At 37.6% G+C, this 21,882-nt stretch overlaps 1 protein-coding gene across 3 annotated transcripts in view; it reads right to left on the reverse strand.

The window, feature by feature from the left end:
• Fyb1 (FYN binding protein 1) overlaps nt 1-21,882 on the reverse strand; it is a 126,772-nt gene that overhangs the window by 33,792 nt on the left and 71,098 nt on the right. For all 3 annotated transcript variants that reach the window (XM_042690558.1, XM_042690559.1, XM_042690557.1), the window contains exons 3-4: nt 9,634-9,790; nt 643-689 (exon numbers count right to left, since the gene is read on the reverse strand). In XM_042690558.1, coding sequence (XP_042546492.1) covers nt 643-689; nt 9,634-9,790 — 204 coding nt within the window. The remainder of the gene's footprint in view (nt 1-642; nt 690-9,633; nt 9,791-21,882) is intronic.

Here is a 21,882-nt window from a genome sequence, read left to right on the forward strand (position 1 = left end):
CTCAAGTGGTAGAGTGCTAGTCTTGAGCTGAAGCTAAGGGATGGCGCCCAGGCCCAGAGTTCAAGCCCCACGACAGACAAATAAATAAAATAAAAAAGAATAATTATAATAAAAATGTACTGTTGGTATAAGAATGACAACAGGAACAGACTAAGGACCTTAATAACACATCAAACAGACATATGCATATTCTATACACACACATATAGAAACCATATGGTATAAGAGTGGCACTGAAAATTAGTGAAAAACAATGAACTATTGAGAGTATGGCAAAGAAAAACCTGGCTCCATATTCAAGGTAACAAATCTAGATTCCTATGATGTTGTCAAAGGGGATTGCAAAAAACTCAAAGGCCCAAATATAAGTGATAGAATTCATAGGAAATAATATGAGAAAACAAAAAATAGAGTAGCCAATAACGTACTGTTCATGTAGATTATGTATATGTATGCTCATGACATGCACAGTAAATACATGAGAATATTAACTCATGTTAAGGGAGAAAAAGTAAGGCAACAAGTCATGGAGATTCAAGAGAATAAAAGAAGGGTCTTGAATGTTGTATCATTAATGACATTATGAGAGTGATTGATTTAAAGTTGTATACCAGAGATTAAAAAGAAAAGATTGCCCCTTACCATCAAAGTGCACGATGCCATCTTGATTTTCCTCATTTACAGGGCTTCTAAAATAAAAGAAGAAAAAGTGAAATTGAAACAAATAAAGGTTCACTGTAAAATGAAGAAGAGAAAATAAAACATTATTGTTGGAACTCTCCTCCCTTCCCTTTCTCTCTCCTCTCCCTCCCCTCTGATCTTTCTTTTTCCTCTTCAAACTCACTCTAAACTACTTAACTCCAATTGGTCTTTTTGTTTTTTTGGGTCGGTCGTGGGGCTTGAACTCTGGGCTTGGGCGCTGTCTCTGTGCTCTTCAGCTCAAGGCAAGTGCTCTACTGCTTGAGCCACAGGGCCACTTCCCATTTTCTAGTGGTTTATTGGAGATAAGAGTCTCAGGGACTTTCCTGCCCGGGCTGGCTTTGAACTGCAGTTCTCAGATCTCAGCTTCCTGAGTAGCTAGGATTACAGGCGTGAGCCACGGGCACCCAGCTTTCAATTGCTCTTAATAGCACAATCAATACTCAATCAATAACCCACAAATCCTTAATGATTTATGCAACCCTCCATTTTCCATCCTTATTTTTAGACTGATTGGCATAGTTGGAGAAAATTACTAATTTTTTAGTCCTCTGGACATTACAAATAATTGGTATCTTCAACTTTACCCTCCAGTCTATTCTATAATCTCATTACTCTTCTAATCAACCTTCTATCACATCATTCCTTTCGATACTTATTCAAAACCCTTACACTTTCCTAAATCTGTGATCCTTTCTTTTCCCCTATAGTCAGATAGCTTGTTTTTTATTTCACTGATAAAAAAAAGCCAGGATTGGATATGAATTCTCTTAAGAAAATAATCCCCATAACCTGCAAACTTGTTTTTAGTTATAGTACTCCTTACTGTCTCTCTTCCAAAGTTCTCCCCTTCTGTGTTCTCAATTGCACCTGAATTCTCAGCAATTGTGTTTCTTCAACTATACCTTTTCTTCCATGTGCTGTTATTTATATTCTCCTTCCTTCTTGTCTTAGCGCTAAAGTTATTCTCAGCTATTAACAATAAACATTTCTCTTTGCCTTTCTGTATCCTCTATGTTACAAGACAATAATCCCCTTTTCCACAATCAGGCTAAAAAACCCCTACTATACTCATTGACTCTCCTTGCTCTCCTTTCCCTCATTTCTTCTTTGGCCATAATCTGTCTGATATTGCCACTTCTAATTACTCTAAAAAAATCTTAAATCATCTTAATTATCTCCTACATGCCTCTCGGTTCCTTTCATTTCATTGCATTGGTAGCCCTTGTCAGTGTTGGTCATTTTGTCCTTCAACTTCTTTGGTTTGTTTAAAAAAAAAAATCTCTTGTCTCACTTCTTGTCTCTCTGGCCACTGTCCCACAATTTCCTTTGTGGCTTATGGTGTGTGTGTGTGTGTGTGTGTGTGTGTGTGTGTGTGTGTGTGTGTGTGTGTGTGTGTGCGCGCGTGTGTGTGTGTGTGTTTGTGTGTGTGTATGTGTATCTTCTTTTTTTCAACTCAAGAACTGTCCTTGAATCGTTTCATACAGTCCGGCACTTTCATAGATTATCTTAATGTTGATTTCTGTTGAAATTTCTATCCCAGGCCTTTCTTCTGAATTTCAAATATATATATAGATATATATGTATATATCTATATATATATGCATCTATATCTATATTTACATACATATATACATATATTTATTTGAATGTTCTTTAGCTAGTTCCATATCAACATTTCAGAAACTAAGTTCTCCCTTTTCCATGATGGCTTAAACCTGTTCTGCAAAGTACTTTTACAAAATTCATGAATGTACTTAAATTTTCAATATATAATTTATCTAAATTTGCAGATAAAACCATTGATTTGTGTTTAGTCTGAGCCATTTGTGTTGTCAAATCATTAATCAAAGATTCTTCTTGGAAATAATTCTTATTTAAATCAAATTACAAGATGTACAAGTAGAAAAAGTTATAGAGTGGAAAGTTAAGTTCCCTTTTTTTTTTTTTTTGCCAGTCCTGGGGCTTGAAAGAGCTTGGGCACTGTCTCTGAGCTTCTTTTGCTCAAGGTTAGCACTCTGTTATTTGATCCATAGTGCCACTTCCAGCTTTTTCTGTGTATGTGGTATTGAAGAATAGAACCTAGGGCTTCATGCATGCTAGGCCACTAAGCCATATTCCCAGCCTACAATGGAAACTTAAGTTCTTAAAGCAAATTAGGTCTTTGCATTACTAACTTCAACGAAATACATGTTAGTTTAAAAGATGTAAATACTTTGGATATCAAGATTAACTGACAGACTACTGACTGAAGTCTATTGTTGTTTTCATAGCGTATATGTTTTATACAATCAGCACTTACTATTTACAGTTTTATTTCTCATTTTCCCTCTTTTTGGATCATGATCTCACCTATTAATATTGAGAGCACTCTCTGGTTTTCTGCTTCTGCAAGCTTAGTCTAGGCTTCCCTTCAGTGGACTAATTCACCCTTCTTGTCATGTAGCCTGCTGTAGCCCTCCTATTCCCCCAGCCTCTCCTAAACACTCTCCTCTGGGAAGTTATCCACCCCCTCCCACCCCCCCCCCCCCCATCCCTGTGGCTTCTGTGTGTCATACCATCATCCATGACAGCCATTACCCTGAACTACTTTATAATTACTCAGTAACAGCTTGCAGGTCCCTTGTCTAATAACCAGACTACAAAACTCTCAGGAAAGAGATTGTCCCTTTCTTATTTCGACTGTCATTTTTACAAAACGACTGGAATAATTTCTCTCATAATAGGTCTTTAATATTTTCTTTTATTTATTAAGTATATATAAACAGCATACTTCCACAGCTGTATACAGTGCTTGTAAGCAAGTTCATCTTCTCTATTGAATTCCCTTAACCTTCTTTCCCTCCTACTCCCTTTTTCTCAAGTAGTACTTGGTGGATTTCATCATGCTTCATTCCCAATACAGTCTCCTTTCCACCCCTCTCTCCAGTGAATGACCTAGATAGCCCTACCTTTATACTCATGTCCTATCATTATTGTTATCTAAAATGATTATCATAAAAATTCTTTGATTTTTAAATGAGTGATGTAACAGTAATGCCAAGAGACTTAACTAACTTTTATTACTGAAAAGTTATTTTCACTTGTGAAAAGGGTTTGTTGTTGTTGTTTTGGTCGGTTGTGAGGCTTGAAAACTCGGCCTGGGCGCTGTCCTTTAGCTCTTTCAGCTCAAGGCTAACGCTCTACCACTTGAGCCACAGATCCACTTCTGGTTTTCTGAGCTGTTTATTGGAGATAAGAGTCTCACGGACTTTCCTGCCCAGGCTGGCTTTGAACCACAACCCTCAGAGCTCAGCCTCCTGAGTAGCTAGGATTACAGGCATGAGCCACCGGCACCTGGCTGTGAAAAGGGTTTTAAATCTAAAATACCAGTGTAGTTCCTAAATACTTGGATGAATAAGACCTTTGTGAAATGAAGGATTTTGGCAGAACACACTCATCCATCGTGTATGCCCCTGTTCTTATGTAAAATATTTATTAACCACAGGCAATGTTTGCTTGCACATGTTTATTCATAGACCCAACATTATGGCATAGGAATTTTAGTGCCATCTAATGTAGGTCTGAATTTATAATATGTATAGTATTAAAATATTCTATAAATATGGAATAAGAATGGCAATACAAATATGGCAATGACAGTGGAGAATAAAAGAGAAAAATATGAAAAAGAAATCATTACAAATGTGCTGATTCAACCCAGATCCAATTGTCACCAGTTGTTCAAAGTACCCCATGCACTGAGAAAAGCTGCAAAGAGAGATTAGGAAGAAACAATGGAACCAGTCACAACCAAGGACAGAAAACGGAGTGTGTGTTTAGAGGGAGGGGAGGGGAGCAAAGGAGAAGAAAAGGAAGCTTATCATTTGGGATAATAAGTTCTTTCAAGAAACCCTTTCCTGATGGCTCTCTGTTGTTCAACCACAACATATAGAATTAAAGAGGAAAAGTGGAATTACTTTCGTATCATGATCATCATTTTTAGGAAGCTAGTAAGGTTCTATTTCCTGATAGCTAAAGATAGAAAACTGTTGATACTTATAATTTACTTTCTGTTCATGAATTTAGCTTTTAATTGCTAGAATTTTTTCTTCTTCCTTTCTTCTTGAGAAAGAAAGAGGCATTTAAATGTGGTTCTATATCTGCCCTTATCAGGAATTAAAATTAGGAGGCCTCTCCCTTTTTATGCTTATCTTATGATTTATGGCAAAGATTTCCAAATAGGTAAGAATGGACAACTGATAAGAGCAATCTCAAGTTCTGGAAAATTGTTAGAATTTATAATTAATTAAAAGAATATAATGGTAAATCCTTACCAAAACAAATCTCTTAAGTATGAGAGACTTCAGGGGAACAACCATTCATCCTTTTCTAACTTAGTCACTTCCTACCATTTATTATTTCTTATTACCTCACTTTTCCTGTCTCATTACTATTATTAACCATGTAATTTGTTTTCTATCCTGAACACTCAACCACTGGTTAATTTTCATCCAAAGAATTCGTTATGCTGTTAAAAAAATCACAATTTATTTTAAAAAATGGTACCCAGAAATTATACTGGAAGATGCTGATTTGAATATTCCTCATGATAAAAACTGGCTTTTTGATCCTTAAGTTCTTAACATGTCTGAGTAAAAATAGCAGAAAATACAAAGACTTATCTTTTGACCACTAGGTGGGGAAGCAATACAATTTAAAAATACATTTAATATCGGCTTCAAAGACTGTTTTCAAAGTTATTTATGATTTCTGATTCTTTCCTGCCTCCACTCTTCTATACTTTCAAACTGTCCTGACCTGAATGAGATTATTATAAATTCTTTGTGGGAACAGCTTCAGAAATAGGCAGATCAGGCAGCAGGTGACAAAGAGTTTCTGAATTTGTTGAAATTCCTCCCTGGAGCCCAGCTCAAGAGTCCATGCATGAATTGAATGCACCCTACCTAGAATTCTGAACCTTACCAATCATTTAGGTTTTGAGAAACCAATCCCTTACCAGTCCCTTTGGTCCTTGGTGTCAACAGTCCTTCCCTTTTTACAATGATTACTTTTTCATCTTTTTACTATCAGCTTACAAATATGTTGATACTTTTGTTTTAAACTTTTAAAATAAGATTGTCTTGATCCCACTTCTCTTATCTGCCCCATGTTGTTGTTTTGCTTTTTTCCTTTGGAGAGTGTCTAGCTGGGCACTGGTGGCTCATGCCTGTAATCTTAGTTATTCAGGAAACTGAAATCTGAGGGTTCAGCACCAGCTAGGGAAGGAAAGCCCATGGAACACTCATCTCCCATGACACAGAAGTAGAGCTGTGGCTCAAGTGGTAGAGTGCCAACTTTGAGTAAGATAGCTAAGGGACAGTGTCCAGGCCCTGAATTCAAGCCCCAATACTGGCACAAGACAAAACAATAACATCAAAGGGTGTCCATTTGAGCTCTTCCCAAGTCCTCTCCTTCCATTCTTTTTTAAGGCTCTTTCTAGCAGGCCCATATAGTCTTCTGACAATTTCATACGCATTGACCATCACAGTCTTCTCTTGCTTGTTCTCAACAGTGTCTGACCACTAAGGTACAGGGCGTGACTCAAACTGTATTTATCGAGTAAATGCTTTTTAAAGATTAGATCTTGACTTGAGAGTGGCCTCTGATTAGAGAGGGAAAAACACTTCTGGGCTGCCATAAACCCTCTTGAAAAACATCCATGTAGGTTTTGTAAAGGGTGATGATGAAAATAAATGTAGAACTGCCTGCATCTCCCACCTTTCTACCTGAAGGCCAACCTGTGAATTCCCCAGTCACATTCATGTAACACAGAAGCTTTTGAACCTGAGTACTGAGACCCATTTTGCTTTCATTTCCTCTGTTTGTTTGTCTAATTTCTCTTCCTAGGGAAATTTTCTAACCTACATATTTCCTCATTGTGGAAATAACTTGAGCATATTGATAAAGAGCTTTGACACTTTCTTCTTTGGGAAAAAATGCTTATAGATATTCTTAGCATTCACACCTTCTCTTTTCTCCATTTTATAATTAACTTTCAAAATTTCTAGCTATAAATTATTTGGGCAATATAACACCCAAGACTTTTTTGCATGTTTATTTTTTTCCTAAGGAGATGTATTGTTTGAAACTGAAAAGTTTAGGCAAATCTAGTTATAACAGGAGTCCTTAATAAGTTGGAACAGGGATGGGATTAAGTTTATTGTTATTGGAGAATTTTGTTATTCTCTTATGAAAACTGTTTTATAAATAAGATTTTTTTTGTCTCTAGCTGCCACTAAGCTCTTTCAACTTTGTCTACCTTGTAAGAATTCCTTGCAAAGCTGGAAAATTGTGTGTGCTGGTACTGGGGCTTGAACTCAGGGATGGGGCCTTGTCCCCGACCTGTTTTGCTCTAGGTTATCACTCTGTCATTGGAGCCCCAGCTCCACTTCTGGCTTTTTGGTGGTTAATTTGGGATAAAAGTCTCATAGACTTCCTGCATGGGCTGGCTTTGAGTAGTGATCCTCAGATCTCAGCCATCTGAGTAGCTAGGACTACAGGTGTGAGCCACTGGCACTCAGCTGCATTTGATTTTCTTTTAGAAGAATTTACTATTTAGGTTCACCAGTGATTTGTCTATAGGAATTCGGTTCCATAAAGTTCTATACATTAGTATCAAGTATTACCTAATTGATAAGAAAAAGCCTTGTTTTACTTAGAGTAAATAAACAACATGGCTTGTGGTGAACACCTGCTTTGGTTCTGGGCCCCTGGTACTTTGCTAGCTGGTCTTCAGACGGTGCCTATGTGACCAGACTCCACTGGCAATTTTGGCACTGTCTCTAGACTTCCTTTAGAGGTAGTAGAAGACATGCACTTCATTCTCATAACTAAGTGAAGGCACACGCAGGGTGGACCCCCCACCCTTTCACCCTTCAGGCTTTTGGGAACACAGCATCCGAAGCCTGTGTATGGACATAGTTGCTGTTTGTACCTTCTTGTTACTTACAAAACCCAACCTCAGCCACTGGTGCTACTTGATCCTGAGTCCTTTTAGAGAATGGGAAAATACATGGGTGGAGTGGAAAACTGAAACAGTGGGAATGGTGCTGAGTATTCACCCTTTCCAGAATTTCTACAATCAAATAGTATGCCTTGTCAGTTTTCAGGATTCATGCTCAAGTCATTCATTAACATTTCTCACTAGAATTACTGTCTTCAGAAGCCTCACTGAAGCTAGTAGCTGGGACATGGTTACATAAGATTTATAAGTTCTAAGATGGAAATCTACTGGGGTAAATTTATCAGGGTAGAAAAAATTTAGGAAGAAAAAGTCCATGATGTTCTACACGTGAATGAAAATAGTATACATAAAAATTAGATACATGGAATAACATATACTAATTAGTTATTTTCATTAAACTAATTCTTAACCTTGCATGTCAGTAGTCAGATGTCCTCTATTCTTATTTAATAGTGATATCTCATAAAGTGTCTTAGTCTTTACATTAGCATTAATAAACCAAAATGCCTGGATGTACTGCTCATACAAATGTACAAGGCAGGTGGTGCGTAATATAGTAAGCACAAACCTTCTCTAAAACCTCCAATTACTAATTTTAACTCCCAACCCCTACCAGGAAAGCTTAATAACGTGACAAACGGTAATGGCTACCCCTGGCTAGTATGTTTTCAGCCTCTGATGTAAACTGCAATCATTCTATATTTAAAGAAATCACCTGCTATTCTTATTAACCATTTCAATTAGATGGATTTCAATTTCTATTAGAAGAATAGTAAGTATCTTTATTGTTAATGTCATCTATCTAGTAGAAAGATTTAAAGGAAGGAAAATCAAGTTGTATTTTATCAGTTGTGATATCATTTAGTTGTGGTAAAGGGGAATTATGTAAAGCAATTTTCTGAAAGAGGAAGGGAAGACCTTGCATATCTTCCCATAACAATCTATGCGTACTTGGGACTGTGTGAATATTTCTTTTTGAGATTTCCTTCTATTTCAATCTTCTACTTGTTTTTGCCTGGCTTACTTGCTATTCTGGTAAATCACACATTTGCTGTGCATAACATCCCATAGAGTTCTGACATTTCTAAAAAACTTAAATACATAAAGGCTTGAATGAGGCTCTTCTTAGGCTTCTGACAGCTGGCAAAAAAATTCTGAAGGAATTTGCATTTCTTTTCAATGGAAGCAATTTAGTATAGTGTTTTTTTCCCCCAGTTAGTTGAGACAAGGACTCCCTGTTGTAGCTCAGACTATGTTTGTGAAGGCTCTGTAATCCCAGGTGCTGGGATTACAGGTATCTATGGCCACTCCCATGAATATAGTGATGTGAAGTACATATTTATCTTGGTTTAAATTTCTACTGTCTACTACCATTTGGTCCTAAAGGTTACTTGGCCCTTCTAAAGTTCCATTTTGTGGTCTGTGAAATAAGTATACTATATCATTTGATATAGTAAATAGATATATAGATAATAGATGAGATCCACAAATGCCAGTACATTATAGGCAGTCAGTAGAAGATTGTGACAGTGGTGATGGTGATAACGATCATGGTAAGGTAAATGGTGATGATGATGATGGGAATTATATTGGTAATGATGGTGATGGTGATAGTGGAGATGATGGTGGTATTGCTAACCTCAAAAAAAGTCCAGAACTTAAAAAAAAAAAAGGTGGATATTTATTTCAAGTCCTTAAAAGGAAAAGCTCACTTCAAATGAATGCAGAGGAAGCTCAATATGTAACAGATTAACAAAGGTTGCTCAGATTTGAAAGGGAGGAGAGCGGTCCCCTCAGCCAATCCTTCTCCCTGACAGATCCTTCCCAATGTCCCTAGAACTTAACCATGGAACTCTCAATACCCTGCATAGTCTGAAAATCTGTGGCATGACATGGGTAAAGAAATGGCAACATTATGTTTGGCTTACTTGAGGTCAAAGGAAGGCTTAATATTTCTGGGAGGTAGGGTTGGAAGTGGCGATTGTGTTGGGTGGGATGGTGGTAGTGGTGGCTGGCTTGCTGAGCAGGACGGTGGAGTTGGTGGCAGGGAAGTTGTGGAGTAAGGCGTCTGGCCTTTGCTGGTGCCTAAGAAGCAAAGCAAATACAATGAATTCAGACAAATCTCCAGAGTGAAAAAAACCACCATTCCAATTATGCAATCCTTACATATGAAAATGTAAGGACCCCCCCCCCCAAAAAAAAGAAAAGAAAATAGAAATAAAAGTGTAATATCTATAAGCAGACGATAAAAACTAGTATCTTTTTCTAAAGTGATGAAAAATAAACTATATTTGTAAAATCATGAAAAAGGTGATACAAAGTTGATGTGGGCTTGTTCACAAAATGCATAATATTAAAAACAAAATTTACAAAATCAAAAAAAGACAAGAGAAATTTTTTTTGTTTTTGTTTGTTTGTTTTTTGTTTTTTTGGGTCTGGTCGTGGGGCCTGAACTCTGGGCCTGGGCACTGTCCCTCAGCTCTTCAGCTCAAGGCTAGCACTCTACCACTTAAGCCACAGCGCCACTTCCGGCTTTTTTCTTTTTGCTTATGTGGTGCTTAGGAATCGAACCCAGGGCCTCAGGCATGCAAGGCAAGTGCTCTACCACTGAGCCACCTTCCCAGCCCCTATTTCTATTTTCTTGAATCATAAATATGTTACATTTTGTTTTAGTCATGGGTCTTAATATTTCCTAATATGAGTAAGTCATATACTTTATTAAAAATTATAATATAGCTGCGCTCTGGTGGCTCTAACCTATAATCTTATCTACTCAGGAAGTTGAGATCTGAGGGTCATGATTTGAATCCAGCCCTGGCTTTAAAGTCCATGAGATTTTCATTTGCAATTAACCACTAAAAGCTGGAAGTGGAGCTGAGACTCAAGTGGTAGAGCACTAGCCTTGAGCACAAAAGTTCAGGGGCTGCACCTAAGCTCTGAGATCAATCATTCAATCACCAGGACTGGTACACACACACACACACACACACACACACACACACACAAAATTATAATATCAATGTTAATAGATACCTTTCAATAGGTAGGTTGTTGCTTTCTTATTTTTAATTTTTGCTGGTATTGAAGTTTGTACTCAGTACCTCATACTTGTTCAATCGGTTTGCTTGCTTGTTCAACAGGCATGTTATCATCTGACCTATACCTCTTTCCCAATTTTTGATGGTTATTTTTTGGGATGAACTTTTCTGTCTGGGATGGCTTTAAGCTTCCATCCTCCTTGTCCTGAGTAGTTCTAATTATAGGCATGAATCAGAGGCCTCCAACTTGGTGCTTTTAAACATTTTGGTACAAATGCATGCTTCTGAGGAATAATTTTTCTCAATATTAATAAATATCTTTCCAGGTTAAATTCAAGATAGTGTTTAGTAGATGAAGAATTATTTTTCATATAGAAACCATGATTAAACTGCTACATGTTCTCACTGGTTTGTGCAAACAAGGCAGACAGTCTCAGAACAATGGATTGGAGTAAGGTCATTAGAAAGTGGGAAGAGAAGCCAGGTGTGGTGGCTCATGCCTACAATCCTAGCTATTCAGGAGGTTGAGAGCTGAGGATCGCAGTTCAAAGCCAGTCCAGTCAGGAAAGTTCATGAGATTCTTATCTCTGGAAGTGGCGCTGTGGCTCAAGTGGTAGAGTGCTAGTCTTGAGATGAAGAGCTGAGGGACAGTGCCCAGGCCCAGAGTTCAAGCCTCATGACCAACAAAAAGAAAAAAAAAAGAAAGTGGGAAATGAGTAGGCATGGAGAACAAGTTAGATAAGGGGACCCACTATTGTTAAAAATGAGCAATAAGCTCATTGGCTTACATAGCACAGTAGAATAATTACTGGTTACAGCAATCTATGATGTATTTCCAGGTGTTTTTGTTTTTGTTTGGGTTTTTTTAGTTGTTACTGTTTTGGTATTCTGGGGCTTGATTTCTGGGCCTGGGTATTGTCCTTGAGCTTTTTTGTGCTCACGGCTAGTGTTCTACCTCTTGAAACACAGCTTCACTTCTAGCTTTTTGTGGTTAATTGGAGCTAAGAGTCCCACGGACTCTTCTGCCTGGGCTTGCTTTGAACTGCCATCCTCAGATCTTAACTTCCTGAGAGCTAGGATTACAGGTGTGAGACACTGGCACCTGGTTATGATGTAGAAGAGATAATGCTCAAACACATATGAATGATTGATGCTTGAGAAGATAAATGTACTTACAACCCTGAGCTGATTATTATTATACACTGTACATATGTATTCAATTACCATACTCTACACCAAAGAAGTACAGATATTAGCTTTCAAGACAAAACAAAACAAAGTATTAAATACTTGTAAGCTGTCTTTTTTGCTGTAATTGAAAATAAATTCTATCAGTAGACACGTTAGGTAAAATAGAATCATTTTAAGTGCTTGAGAGACAAGGTTAACAAGTCTTTGACAGATATCAACTGTACCTTTATCAGTTAGAACATGAGTTTTCTCATTTTAGTGTCTTTGTCAACACTGACATTATCATGTTATGAACTTTTGATCATATTATGGAAAATATTCTACCTTCCTGTTGTAAGTTAATTTCATTTATTATCAAAATATACCTGCTCAGGAATTAGCATATTAGACAATGCCAGGTAACATTTAACAATAGCCAGATAATATTTAACACTAGTAAGAAGGAAGTATTCCACTTTCTCTATTGCAGATAATGACTTCCAGTATTTTATGTGTTTCTTTTGTTTTATTGTCATATTTCTCTCACCTGTATATAGCTCTGGCTTGATTAAAGATTTCAAAAATTAATTTTCTATCTGGTAGACAAGGAATTTTGCTCTCTTTTTCCCTTTTCAATAAAGAAAGTCATAACTGTTTTTGACAAAAATCTGAATTCATTATTTATATTATGATGACTACAAATATTGGGCTTTGCTGAGTCAAACATTATACTATGATTACATTTCCTTTCTCATTTAATTTAATGTTTTTCTAGAGTTAATAACTGCCTCACTTGGTTATTTGCAAAGTCTTTTTTCAGATCTCCCCCCACCCCCCACCAGTTTCCAATGGTTTCTTATATTTCTTGTCACAGAAACAATATACTTGTCAGACATTTAATTTGGAGGAAACAAAAGAGTGCATCTTACATAATTATTTGCAATACTTGTGCTGCTCTGAAATTTTGCAACACAGTACCGCTCCTGGGGTTTTTCTGCCACCATCATGGCTCTGATATTCTAAGAGAACAAACTGTGATGGAAAGTACCAGAGTGTCAAAGGCTTAAATCCTAGTTTATTTACCTTCCGAGTGACATGGATCATCCACTTTCTGGTTCAATGTGTAAAGCAGAAATAATAATAGTTGTGTGAGACTTGTGAGACAACATGTCTAAAACATCTGGAACAGTGCTTATTGCCTGGTAAATTTCACGGCTTGTTTTTCATCCAATAGCTATTTCCAGAATACCACTCTACATCCAGCTCTGTGGTAGCCCTAGAGAAATCAGACAAAATCTATGCTCTTAGGGATTTAAGGAGACAATAATTAAATGAACCAAATGCAAAGAAATTGTTATATCAACTGTGGTGGGAGTTGCTATGCATGGTAGAAAGACTAAGTACTGTAATTCTACTCGGCAGGCATTCTGCTCAACTCTGAACTCAGTCACTTCACTATAGTAGATTAACATAGATGTGGTAAGAATACTTTTTTCTTGTGGAAATTGGAAACACTGAAATAAGACCTTCATTCATTTTTTTATTGTTAGAGCTGAGAAGATAATGGAGAAAATGATAACAATGCAGCTTGGATTTGTGTCATTTCTGCAGTCACTCTGAAGGGCATAATATGGAGGAAATATTTTTGGTAGTTAAAAATATTTGGTAGTTAGGAAAACTAAGTAAAGAGCTAGCCATCAATAGAGGTGCAGTTAATGTCTTATGTTTATGACTTATCTGCTATGTTTTGCTGCTTCTCAGGGCAATGGAATGGAAATTATTGGACCTATTAAGAAACTTTCCTAATAGCTGAGTATAATTATGCTTCTTTTTGGCTTTGTACTTTTCCTCTTACTCGGATTTTATAAGGGAGTTTATAATAAGAAGGAACTGACTTTAGAGAATATAAATTTTACACATATAGGTGTCTTGGATAGTAAATATATTATGCTTCAGAACTGGGATGTGGAAACTAGATAGCAGGAATGTAGACCATCAGAAGCTAATAGACAACAGGCTGTCAAAGATAAGACCTGGAAAAAAATTTCCCCAAGTATTAGGAGGGGGGAATTTGAAATTAAATCATAAAAGGACTTAAGAGGTATAAAAAGGAAAGGGTAAGTTTGGAATTGGTTAGTTTGAAGAATTAAAAATGCAAAATTTAAGAGATAGCACCTAAAATTCTGTGCTACTTACTGATCTTGTTCCCAAGTCTTGGGAACAAAGATTTGTCTTGGTAGACCGTGGTCATTTAGAATGACAAGAGCATGCTGGGATATGAAACCCCCAATACAGCTGGCAGAGCTGATGTCCTAGTCAGCTCAGATGGCACAGCTCCAGTGGGCTCATAGGATGAGTTTGTAAGCCATTCCCCATGTTCATTCCAAGACAGAAGAAGGATCTGTGTTCTGAGCATTTTAACAGGAACCCAAGCCTTGAAGAAGAGATAATGCACATTTTCTAGTAAGTAAGTAGAAGCTTAGAGTAACTAATACCAAAAGTAAAAGCACTGACTGTTCATAGTGGTTACAGAACAAATGGGTTGAGAGGAAGGTAAGGATGTTGCAAAACTCTTTAGAACAATAGATTTCAACAGTTTAGAGGTAACAATCCCACTCCAACTTACCTTCCCCTTTATTTCTCAAGTCATGCTCAGGATGGCCTGGAAATGCTCAAGGCCAGGATAGGTTTGCCAGGAGGAAAAGAGTAGGAAGAGACTACCTTGAGTCAGAGGTGATCCAGCGGTTATCTGGCCCTGCCCTTAAGGGTGGTTCCAGGTTCTCTGAGACACAGGATACCCAGGGAGGGAGGTAGAAGCTAGAGGTGAAATTTCATCAGGATCTAAAACTCTGTAAATAGAAAAAGGGAACTAAGGGAAAGGAAAGAAGACTTGGAAAGGAGGACTGTACTGGAATGTGTAGCAAAGACCCAAGGAGGGGAGTAATAGACTGATAGGGAAGGGAAATTGATTATCTCATTATTTTTGCATTTTATATCCTTTTGCCAACCAACATACCATTTCTGAATGCTCTGGCAATACTGTGGCAGCACAAAGTGCTCTGAGGACTCAGGAACGCTAACCCAAGGGTTCTTTGGTTTGTCTTTTGACTAAAAAGGCACCTACATACATTCTTCATGCCTCCCAAAGTCTAAGGTTTGCTTGAGGTCTAGTTTTCAATTTTTCTCTGAATCTATGGATTTCTTTACAAAGTCAATGGCATTACACCATACTGTTCCCAAATGCCACAAAACTTGGTAGGCTGGAAATGATCACAATATGTGTAAATGTATCTGTAGGAAAAATCCTTGCTACGTTAAAAGAATTAACAAGATTTAGGGAAATATCATTTAGGGAGATGGGACTAATTCTAGCACAGATAGTTTTATCATAACATCATTAATGTACAATTTTCTAATTTATCATAATTTTGTATGTCTTTGGTCTTAATACTTAACATTAAAAAATAATAAAATATCACAATTCAATTTGCAGTTTTTACATGAGGTTGAGGAACTTTTGTCCCATTTGTGTGAACATGTCATTTATGAAGAACATTAGAAGTGTAACAATTTATTAAGATTAGTAACTGGAGAAATGAATATTATCTCTTATGTGATTGGAATTTGATCTCAAAAGAAGAACTTATAAGACAGGAATCTAAATAAATGTTTCTATGCATGTTAAAGTACCTTAAACATTTTCAGAGGAGCCTCAACAGTCTTCAAAGGTAAAGACTTGAAACTTTTGGGTCACAGACATAGAAGATGTAGTTTTACAAAAATTTTCTTTGCTTAATTTAGAGTCTTTAGTTTTTATCTTCAAAGGATTTGTAAGTCACAGAGGATGGGAAATTTTGAAAACCAACTTATCTAAAACAAAGTTTTGTAACAATATTAGTAAGAAAGCTTAAGTTTGGAAAGCAAGCTGCCAAGAAAATGTGGGTCAGTTTAGAAAAAAATCTATCAAAAATGGAAAGAAAAGTAATAATGAAACGCTACTGTTGCATAAATAATGAGAGCTGAAATTATGATGAAGGGGAAGAGGTAGAGATCAAAGCAAACTAATGATCAATGAAAGAAAAATAAGTCAAGAAAATCTTTGATCATACTTCTCATCGTAGACCTAACTGTCATAGCCATCACTAAATATCGCTTTTAATTCTTAAAAAATATTCTTACTCAATAACTTTGTTGGTTACTCAATTATGTGTTATCAAAAGAGGTAAGTTATCATTTTAGGCAATTTTGTTCATCTTGAATTCACAAAATAATATAAAATGCAAATAAACACATATAAAATTCAAATTAGGCAATAATTTGGTGAGAATGCTGACTTTTTAATATCTATCTATCTATCTATCTATTTTTGTGCTAGTGCTGGGGCTTAAACTCAGAGCATGGGCTTTGTTCTTTTTATTTTATTGTAAAGCTAATATATAGAAGAGTTACAGTTATGTAAAGGCAATGAGTATATTTCTTTCCAAATAGTGTTAACTCTCTCTCATTTTTCTCCCCTTTCCTGACTCCTCTTCCCCTAAGCTGTAAAGTTCATTTCCAATGTGTCCAGTAGTATGGTCGTTCATTGGTTCACCCTTTGTCCCACTGTTTTGTTGATTTTCCTTCCCTTCCCCCAAAGACAAAGGGTACCAAAATCAGAATAAGCCAGAGGAGAAAAAAAACCAAAAACAAAAGACTAAAGAAATAACTGAAAACAGTACACACACACACACACACACACACACACACACACAAACACACACACACAACCTCTGTTTCCATATAATGGAGTTCATTTTGATTAGCATCATTTTATATGGTCATATGTACATAGTTATTGGGTTACTGTGATCCTATGCTAGGACAATCCTACACATATTATTACAATAGTTTATTCTAGACTAATTATTACAAATGAGGGAAACCATGGAGCTTATATTTGTTTGGGTCTGGCTAACTTCACTTACTATGATTTTCCCAGGTCTTTCCATTTCCTTAGGAATGGGGTGATGCCATTCTTTCTGGTGGAAGCACAGAATTCCATTGTGTTATATATGTCACATTTTCTTGATCCACTCATCTACTGAGGGGCATCTGGGTTGATTCCCTATCTTAGCTACTGAGGGGCATCTGGGTTGATTCCATATCCTAGCTATTGTAAATAATACTGCAATGAACATAGTTGTGCTGGTAGCTTTAGTATGGCCTTGTTTATGATCATTTGGGTAAATGCCCAAGAGTGGGATTACTCGGTCATAGGGGAGCACTATGTTTAATTTTTTTTTTTTTTTTTTTTGTCGGTTGTGGGGCCTGAACTCTGGGCCTGGGGATGCTGTCCCTAAGCTCTTCACCTCAAGGCTAGTGGTCTACCACCTTGAGCCACAGCGCCACCTCTGGGTTTTTCTGCTTATGTGGCACTGAGGAATCAAATCCAGGGCCTCATGCATGCAAGGCAAGCACTCTACCACTTAGCCACCTTCCCAGTCCTATGTTTAATCTTTTGAGGAACCTGCTTACTGCTTTCCAAAGTGGTTGAACAACAGGCCTTTAATCTTTTCTTCAAGGCTTGCTCTCTATCACTTGAGCCACAGCTTCACTTCTGGCTTCTTAATGGTTAACTGGAGAAAAGAGTCTCATGGACTTTCCTTCCTGGGGTTGGGAAAGGGAAACAAAGGAGGAGGCTACAATGCTTGATAAGAAATGTACTCATTATCTTGCCCATGTAATTGTAACCCCTCTGTACAGTATTTTCACAATAAAAAAATAAAAATTAAAAAAAGAAAAGAAAAGAGTCTCATGGACTTTCCTTCCTGGGGTTGGCTTCAAACTGGGATTCAGCTCTCAGTCTTCTGAATAGCTAGGATTATATGTATAAGCCATTAGCACCAAGCTATTTCCCCTTTAAAAAGATTTTTAAATATTAAATAATTTATGTTTAACATTTTAAGGATCCTAAATATCTAAATAACTTTTTAAAAAATGTAATATATAAGGAAAGTTCTTCCTCAGGTGCTTGAAAATTACAATGTGCCTCTTTCCTCCCCTAAGAGCATACCTTCTCTAAGAACATTCCTACTCTAAGAATCTATCTCTAATCTATGATGGAATTGTGGTCCAGAGTGGACTATACATAAACATGAAAACCTATTCAAAAAACACAACAAACACCAGAACATAATGGCTGAATATCTCCTCTTCCAGTGCTAAAAGTTTACATTCCTAATATATATAGGTGGAAAGTTCACACTAGAACCCACACTTCAGAACCTTCCTATGACAAGTTTTTTTTTTTTTTTTTTTGGTCGATCAGGGGCTTGAACTCTGGGCCTGGGCATTGTCCCTCAGCTATTCAGCTCAAGGCTAGCACTCTACCACTTGAGCCACGGTGCTACTTCTGATTTTCTGGTGATTTACTGGAGATAAGAGTCTCACAGGGCCTGAGAAGGTGGCTCAGTGGTAGAGTGCTTGCCTAGCATACATGAAGCCCTGAGTTTGATTCCTCAGTACCACATACACAGAAAAAGCCAGAAGTGGGTATTGTGACACAAGTGGTTGAGTGCTAGCAGTAGTAAGCTCATGCTTTGAAATCAGGTGATCTGAGGATCAAGCTTAGTTAAGTTGACATTATGCAGGTCTTTCTCTCTTGTTCTTTTAGAATAAGTATTTTTAATTACATAAATGATCTCTGACTCATTTCTAGAAAAAGCTTCACAAGACAGATAAGGTAGAATTTCACATGACCTCTTGTAGAACTTTTTCTATGAGCTTTCTATCCTATCTTATGTATGCGTGTATATGTATATATGTATGTATATATAGATATATCTGATTTTTTTTTTGTCAGTCGTGGGGCCTGAACTCTGGGCCTGGGCACTGTCCCTCAGCTCTTCAGCTCAAGGCTAGTGTTCTACCACTTGAGCCACAGCACCACTTCTGGCTTTTTCTGCCTATGTGGTGCTGAGGAATGGAACCCAAGGCCTCATGCATGCAAGGCAAGCACTCTACCACTGAGCCACATTCCTAGCCCAATATATCTGATTTTAAGAAATGACAAAGCAAGCTGGGCGCTGGTGGCTCACACCTGTAATCCTAGCTACTCAGGAGGCTGAGATCTGAGGATCCCGGTTCAAAGCCAGCCCGGGCAGGAAAATCCATGAAACTCTTATCTCCAATAAACCACCAGAAAACCAGAAGTGGCGCTGTAACTCAAGTGGTAGAGCATTCGCCTTGAGCTAAAGAGCTGAGGGACAGAGCTCAGGCCCAGAGTTCAAGCCCCACGACCAAAAAAAGAAAGAAAGAAAAGAAATGACAAAGCACTAAATGCTAAACATTGTGTTGCATCTTCTAGGCCTCTGTCATTCTTTGTAAGTGTGCCATAGTGTTTGCATGATAGGCAGCTGGTTTGTTTAGTCTTTCTTTCACTGATTAAAACAAGGATGCAAGATCAGCCCGTTCACATGTTCTTCTGCATAAAAGTGAAGTTGTTTTCTGGAGAAGATAACTAAATGCAGAATTACAGAGATGAAGGATATGTATGTTTTATGTGTATGTTTTATGTTTATTTGGGCTCAAAATTCTATCTCCTTTGTGGGGTTTCTTCAATTTAGACTTGCTGAAGCCTAGATATCTCTCTATGGCCTTTCTCTTTCACTGGACAGTAATTCTTTTTGGAAGTCAGTCTTGGGATTTTTAATTCACACTTGCTAGGCAATATACCATGACCCCGGATCTCTCCCTAAAAATGTAAAATGACTCTTAAATGTCACCAATATAATTACTTGATCTTTCTCATTACAAATTTAATCTGTAAAATGACATGGCTCATGGCTCATGCCTGTAATTCTAGCTACCTAGGAGATCTCAGAATATAGTTTAAAGCCAGCCAGGGAAGGAAAGTCTGTAGGACTCTTCTCTCCAATTAATTAGCAAAAAGCTGGAAGTAGAACTGTGGTTCAAGTGGCAAAGCATTACCCTTCAGCAAAAAATTCAGGGACAGCACCCAGGCCTGAGTTCAAGTGCCAGGACCAGCAGCGCGTGTGTGCGAGCGCACACACACACACACACACACACACACACACACACACAACCCTACCTCACAATTCATGGTGTGACAATTCTATTAGTTAACAGGCAGTGCCTCCCACAAGCTCAGAGTGGACCCTATGAACATTGATCACAGAAGCCTTAGATAAGGAAAGTCTAGCAGAATTACATGTGTGTTTCTATCATTTTCTTATGGTGCTGATAAAATGTAGCAATTAATAAGTTCAGTAAACCTGTTTTTTAAACTTAAATTTATATTCTACTTTTGATTAAAATGCCATGGCCAACTGTTTGAATCAGTCAATAAATACTTCAGGTTATAGTATTTTAATAAAAAATAGAATACAATCTGATATCATCTCAATAACTTTGTGTAGTGACTCTAACCTCTAATGTCAAATAACACTCAGTTTTGGAATTATTTTCCAAATTAGATTCTTAAGTCTTGCTACTGCAGTATTAAAATTAAAATACTGTATTTACATTTACTGTTGTGAACCTAATCTTCTGTGAAGTCTAAGCATAACAGTAATCTGTGAGATTAACACATAATTAGTAAGTATTTAGCAATCATTCATGGTAATTCCTCTTTCTTGTTTGTTTTTTTGATAGGGGAAACAGTATCAGGACTTGAACTCAGTGCCTCACATTCTTTTTTGGCTTATTTGCTGGTACTCTATCTCTTGAGCCATGTTACCCAATGAGCTCCCTTCAAATAGCTTAGCACGCTCTTTTCCTAGGCAACACTAAGCCCATGTAATAAAGTCAGTAATAATCATCCTTTACCCCCCTTTACCTTGAAATGGTACTTCTCTGGGGGCAGCTACCATGATGTAAGACAGCAAGAGCCCCTTAGAGTAACCTTCAGGTCTGGGCAGCTGCAGGGTCCCTTATCTACTATTTGCACAGCAACCATAAATCTTAGTCCACTATGATGAAGCCCCTGGTCCTCACATCCACACCAGGGTCTCCCCCTCCTAGCCCCTTCTAGGCCCTCCTAGCCTCAGTAGGTTATATAGGTCACCTCAGACAATGGAATTGGTCTTGCCAAGCCCTTCTCCGGCAATAAAGCTTTTGTTTGTTCTTTGTACCTGGATGTCCATGTGGATTTCTTGCAAAGTCTAATATACTCTAACGATCCATATCTCTACTCTTAGTTTTACTGAGTAATTGGAAACAGTCTCATGTACTTTTCTGATGGGGCTGGTTTTGAACTGTGATCTTCAGATCTCAGTTTCCTGAGTAGTTAGGATTAAAGGCGTAAGCCACTAGCACTGAGTTCTTCTCGTTTTTATTCCCTACATCAAATACATGAGACATTCCTACCAATGCTACTCTGGAAACACATTCTAAATTAATCTACTTCTTTCTCCTGCACCTCACCACTCTGGCCCAAGTCTCATAATCCAGACAATCATAGTAGTCTTCTATCCACTCTTTTACCTTCATTCTTATTCGACCTTATGCTCCACACAGCAAAAATGAGCTGTAAAAAGGAAGCCAAATCGTATCTTCCTCTTCATAATGGCTCCAAATTTAATGGCTTCCTATTACAAATTCCAAACCTGGCCTTCTAGGAGCGATAAAGTTTGGTCTGTGCCTGCTGTTCTAGCTTCACTCTGAACCATTTATCCCGCCTTCATCTGGCATTTCACCTATCTGAGTCTCCCTGTGTCTTTAACCACATCAAAACTGTCCTTTCCTAAGCACGTTAGAGCAGATCCTCTCCCCAGATCACCCTTCTCTTACACTATGTTGTCACTGGACCTCCTTACCATTCATGAGTCTGCATAGATACCTTTCCAGAGGACTTTACTTACTGATCTGATCTAAACTAACTTGCTTGCCAGCTCTTCAGTCATACAACTACACCATCCTGTTTTCATATTCTTCACAGTCCTCAGCAGTCTCTGAATTTGCTCATTCATT

The sequence above is a fragment of the Dipodomys spectabilis genome, unplaced genomic scaffold (assembly GCF_019054845.1).
Source record: "Dipodomys spectabilis isolate Male_0828 unplaced genomic scaffold, ASM1905484v1 ptg000138l, whole genome shotgun sequence".
In the NCBI taxonomy this organism is placed as follows: domain Eukaryota; kingdom Metazoa; phylum Chordata; class Mammalia; order Rodentia; family Heteromyidae; genus Dipodomys; species Dipodomys spectabilis.